General features: G+C 45.0%; 1 protein-coding gene across 1 annotated transcript in view; it reads left to right on the top strand.

Annotated features, from left to right (window-relative positions):
* The first annotated feature begins 5514 nt into the window (after positions 1-5514).
* KY (kyphoscoliosis peptidase) overlaps positions 5515-6000 on the top strand; it is a 41990-nt gene continuing 41504 nt past the window's right edge. The window contains exon 1 of the mRNA XM_015406655.1: positions 5515-5916. Within this exon, the coding sequence (XP_015262141.1) occupies positions 5775-5916 (142 nt within the window). The 5' untranslated portion in view covers positions 5515-5774. The remainder of the gene's footprint in view (positions 5917-6000) is intronic.

Raw genomic sequence — 6000 nt, 5'->3', positions numbered from 1 at the left:
AGAGAGATCTCTAGGCCCCACCTGGAGGTTGGCAACCTGATGCCTTATACAGAATCAGCCCATTGGTATTGTCTGTTCAGATGGGCAGAGGTTCTCCAGGGTCTTTCACATCACTTCCTTTTAATTGGAGATGCCAGAGATTGAAAATGGGGCCTTCTGAATGCAAAGCAGAAGCTTTTCCACTGAGGTATTTCTCATGAAGAATTCTAACACTGGGAAAGAAAACTATTCCAGATTCCTGTTCCCAGCCCTCTGATTGGAATCATGGTCCACCACAATCAAGTCATTGATGGCACATTGTTTCAAATGTTCTTTTTGGGATGGTCTAGCTCTAGCTGGTCAAGAATTAGGGCAGTTTGTAATTTTTTAAGCTCTTTGACCCTAATACCCTTTGGTGTGCAAGAAAGAGTCTGTGTTTTCAAAACATTTTTGCAATGTTTAGACTTGTAGCTCAGCAAAAAAAAATTCTCATCAAGCTTCACTTTGAGAAGGAGCATCAGATAGCTGTTCTCAGTGATGCAGGTAAAGTTATGCAGCTGAAGGTGTCTGTCATTGCTAGGGTTGTCAGCACTGGATTGGGTAATTCTTGGAGATTTGGGGGTGGTGCCTTTGGAGGGGTGGGTTTGAGGAGGAGATGGAGCTCAGCATGACATAATGCCATATGGTCCACCCTCAAAAACAGCCATTTTCTCCAGGGGAACTGACCTATGAAGCCCAGAGATCAGTCATAATTCCAGAAGACCTCTAAGCTCCAACTTGAGGTTGGTAATGCTAGCATTGTTCAAAACAAAAAAATCTTAAAGCCTAAAAGAGGATAGGAAATACCTTAAAGTCTTTTCAGTGCCTACTTTTTCTGGGTCTAGGGACATACCTGAGGTCCCTTCACTGGCTGCCTATTTCTGGGTCCAGTTTAAGTTGCTGGTAACCTACAGCCTTGTCGTGGCGAGGGGGCTTGCGCAGTTCAATGAAGCTGTGGGCTATGCCGTGAAGGGCCACCCAAGACGGACAGGCCACAGCAGAGAACTCAGACCAAGCGTGATCCACCTGGAGAAGGAAATGGCAACCCACTCCAGTATTTTTGCCAAGAAAACCCCATGGACAGTATCAAAAGGCTAAAAGATATGACGCCGGAAGATGAGCCCCTCAGGTCGGAAGGTGTCCAATATGCTACTGAGGAAGAGCAGAGGACAAGTACAAGTAACCCCAGAAAGAGTGAAGCGGCTGGGCCAAAGCCGAAAGGACGCTCAGTTGTGGATGTGTCTGATGGTGAAAGGAAAGTCCAATGCTGCAAAGAACAATACTACATAGGAACCTGGAATGTAAGATCTATGAATCAAGGTAAGCTTGACGTGGTCAAAAATGAGATGGCAAGACTGAACATCGATATCCTAGGAATCAGTGAACTAAAGTGGACAGGAATGGGCGAATTTAACTCAGAAGACCATTATATCTACTACTGTGGCCAGGAATCTCGTAGAAAAAATGGTGTGGCCTTTATAGTCAACAAGAGAGTGCAAAAGGCAGTACTGGGATACAATCTCAAAAATGACAGAATGATTTCTGTCCGATTCCAAGGCAAACCATTCAACATCACAGTAATTCAAGTGTATGCCCCAACCACTGATGCAGAAGAGGCTGAAGTGGACCGGTTCTATGAAGACCTACAACACCTCCTAGAACTAACACCAAAAAATGATGTCCTCATCATCATAGGGGACTGGAATGCTAAAGTAGGAAGTCAAAAGGTAACTGGAATAACAGACAAGTTTGGCCTTGGAAAGCAAAATGAAGCAGGGCAAAGGTTAACAGAGTTTTGTCAAGAGAACACACTGGTCATAGCGAACACCCTTTTCCAACAACCTAAGAGGCGACTCTACACATGGACATCACCAGATGGGCAACACCGAAATCAGATTGACTATATAATTTGCAGTCAAAGATGGAGAAGCTCTATCCAGTCAGTAAAAACAAGACCTGGAGCTGACTGTGGTTCAGATCATGAGCTACTCATTGCAAAATTCAGACTTAAACTGAAGAAAATTGGGAAAACCACGAGGCCATTCAGGTTTGACCTAGATCGCATCCCTGATGAATATACAGTAGAGGTGAAGAATAGATTCAAGGGTCTGGATTTGATAGATAGAGTGCCTGAAGAACTATGGACAGAGGTTCGTGACATCGTACAGGAGGCAGCAATCACCACCATCCCAAAGAAAAAGAAATGTAAGAAAGCAAAGTGGCTTTCTGATGAGGCTTTACAAATAGCAGAGGAAAGAAGGAAAGCGAAAGGCAAAGGCGAAAAGGAAAGATTTACCCAACTGAACGCAGATTTCCAGAGAACAGCAAGGAGAGATAAGGAGGCCTTCCTGAATGAACAGTGCAAAGTAATAGAAGAAAACAATAGAATGGGAAGGACTAGAGATCTCTTCAAGAAAATTGGAGAAATCAAGGGAGCGTTCCATGCAAAGCTGGCCATGATAAAGGACAAAAACGGTAGGGACCTAACAGAAGCAGAAGAGATTAGGAAAAGATGGCAAGAATACACAGAAGAACTATACAAGAAAGACCTCGATGTCCTTGACAACCACGACGGTATAATCACTGACCTCGAGCCAGACATCCTGGAATGTGAAGTTAAATGGGCCTTAGAAAGCATTGCTAACAACAAAGCTAGTGGAGGTGATGGTATTCCAGTTGAGCTATTCAAAGTCTTAGAAGATGATGCTGTTAAAGTGCTGCACTCCATTTGCCAGCAAATTTGGATAACGCAACAGTGGCCACAGGATTGGAAAAGGTCAGTATACATTCCAATCCCAAAGAAGGGCAATGCCAAGGAATGTTCAAACTATCGCACAATTGCACTCATATCACACGCTAGCAAGGTCATGCTCAAGATCCTACAAGCTAGGCTTCAACAGTACGTGGATAGAGAACTACCAGAAGTACAAGCTGGGTTTCGAAGAGGTAGAGGAACTAGAGATCAAATTGCCAACATTCGCTGGATTATGGAGAAAGCAAGAGAGTACCAGAAAAATATCTACTTCTGCTTCATTGACTATGCTAAAGCCTTTGACTGTGTGGATCACAACAAACTATGGCAGGTCCTTAAAGAGATGGGAGTACCAGACCACCTCACATGTCTCTTGAGAAACCTGTATAAGGGCCAAGAAGTGACAGTTAGAACCGGATATGGAACAACTGATTGGTTCAGCATAGGAAAAGGAGTACGACAAGGATGTATACTGTCACCTTGCTTATTTAATATATATGCAGAGTACATCATGCGAAATGCTGGCCTGGATGAATCACAAGCGGGAATTAAGATTGCTGGGGAAAAGATCAACAACCTCAGATATGCAGACGATACCACTCTAATGGCAGAAAGTGAAGAGGACCTAAAGAGCCTCTTGCTCAGGGTAAAAGAGGAGAGCGCAAAAGTGGGCTTGAAGCTCAACATTAAAAAAAAACCCTAAGATCATGGCATCTGGCCCCATCACTCCTTGGCAAATAGAAGGGGAAGTCGTGGAAGTAGTGACAGACTTCACGTTCCTGGGATCCCAGATCACCGCAGACTGTGACAGCAACCATGAAATTAAAAGACGCCTGCTCCTTGCGAGGAAAGCGATGGCGAACCTAAACAGCATGATAAAAAGTAGAGACATCACCCTGCCAACAAAAGTCCGCATGGTCAAAGCAATGGTATTCCCAGTAGTCATGTATGGCTGCCAGAGTTGGACTATAAGGAAGGCCGAGCGCCGAAGAATAGATTCTTTTGAACTATGGTGCTGGAGAAGACTCTTGAGAGTCCCTTGGACTGCAAGAAGATCAATTCAGTCAATCCTCAAAGAAATCAACCCTGACTGTTCCCTGGAAGGCCAGATAATGAAACTGAAGCTCAAATACTTTGGCCACCAAATGAGAAGGGAGCACTCACTGGAGAAGACCCTGATGCTGGGAAAGACTGAAGGTCAAAGAAGACGGGGACGGCAAAGGATGAGATGATTAGACAGTGTCATAGATGCAACGAACATGAAGTTGAGCCAACTTCAGAGGACAGCGGAAGACCGGAAGGCCTGGCGTGATGTGGTCCATGGGGTCGCGAAGAGTCGGACTCGACTATGCGACTGAACAACAAAAGAGATCTTGGGATAATTGTTGCCATACCAACTGAGTAATGTCAACAAAAGCTGGGAGCAAGCAGTGTGCCTGAGTAGCAAAGGAAGCAGGTCCCTCCTCCAGGTGTGGCTTTTTTATTATGGCAATGCAAATACCAGTGAAGGAAATGCAAAATAATGGTTTTCAAGAATAACATATTTGTCTCAAAACTATCCTGCGTATTGATATGCTTGGGTACAATTATTTCCTCAAATGCCACCGACAATTGGTGCTTTGAGGAAGTTGGTCACATTAAACCCAGTTACAGCTTATGATCTGGAGGCATGGGGCTGGCATTCAGGAGATGAGCAAGTTCTGCAAAAGTATAAAACTGTGTGGCTCTGCTGCAGTAGAGTCCTTGAATGCACAGGTGTTCCAGTTCCTCTGAGACCACAGGCCAAACATCACTCAGCTGCCAGCTTGGACTATGACAGGATGGAGGCCTAAGATATATTTAGAAAGGATTCTGAAGCCAGCGCTCACTCCCCATTACAGTGGCAGACTAAACTAGGTCGCTTATAAGTACTAAACCATGTCTCTTGGGCTCCTTCTTGGACTCTCATTTTTGGACTGGGAGACTCTAAGAATTTGAGACATCTCCATTGTTTCCATGTTCTCTGTTTCTGACACAAGAACTGAGCAACGGTTAGAGAAACATGCATCTTGCCACAAAAGTGTGTAGTTTCTGAAGCACTGCAAAAGTCTCTCTTCTTAGTATTTCTGTTGTTAAACATGTTTAAGAAACTGTATTGTTTCTGAAAATAACTGGGATTGCCCTTTTTACCTCAAAGCCAGTACTCAAGGACTTAATACCAAATGCTTTCATTCACAAACAGCATCCCTTGTCAGGGTGTGGTGTGGTAAAGTGGAAGCCAGTGAAGTGTGTGACTAGAGAGACTGAGAGGCCTACTTCAAATCCCTGCTCAGCAGCGAAGGTTAGTGGGTGACCTTGGGCCCACCACTATATCGCAGATTAGACTCCCTCACAGGGCTGTGAAGATGAAGATTGGAGCAATGTATGCTATCCTGAGCTCTTTGTGAGTTGGGTGGGGGGGAAGGCAATATGAGTGCTGTGCTTTTTTTGCTGTTTTTATGTACTCCTTTTTAGTTTTGTTTTAAGTTTCCACATTGGGTTTGGCGAAGAGAAGTACCCAGGAGAAGTCCTTTTAGGGGCTGTACAAGCTTCACAAAGCAAATTCTCCGAGAGCAACAGTGGTGTTAGCAGGATTTACATGTGGGCAAGGGCTTAAAGCTGAAAGGGCAGCCAGAAAGGGAGGGGGTTTGAAGAGAGCATGTTCTGAAACTAGAACTCTCTCTCCCTCTCTCTCTCCCTGAAATGTGTCTCCTTCCTCAGGTTTAGGAAATGGATCCCTGCTGGGATTTCCTTTCAAAGGTGACTTGTAACCTACTCATTAGGGTAGATCTCTGCAGGGCACTCACTAACGGTGTCTTTGGCAGGGTCAGCCAAAAGCTGTGTGTGTGTTTGTCTGTGTGTGTATATGTGTGTTTAATTTGGGTGAGGGGAGCACTTGCTTCTCAAAGGGTGGAAAATACCCACCGCCTCTGACAGCCGCAGCAGCAGCAGTAGTAGCAACTCTGAGGAAGGAAGGAGAGGCACAATGGGTACTATGGAGTTTCAAAAAGACCTCAGTGCGGTAGCTCTAGATATGTTGCTCATAGTCCAGCCTGAGAAGAGGAGGACCGTGCAGAGGCTGCAGTTAGACCAGCAGACGGAGAGCCACGCCTCACACCAAGGCCAAGGTAAAGAAATCTGTCTTGATGTGGCAGCTTGCAGGGGTGGGCAGTGCATGCAATCCCAGTGAGAAGCATTAACTAAAAGCTGGA

Source organism: Gekko japonicus, unplaced genomic scaffold (genome assembly GCF_001447785.1).
Source record: "Gekko japonicus isolate JY-2015 unplaced genomic scaffold, Gekko_japonicus_V1.1 scaffold1947, whole genome shotgun sequence".
NCBI lineage: Eukaryota > Metazoa > Chordata > Lepidosauria > Squamata > Gekkonidae > Gekko > Gekko japonicus.
This window is presented reverse-complemented; position numbering and strand designations above follow the sequence as displayed.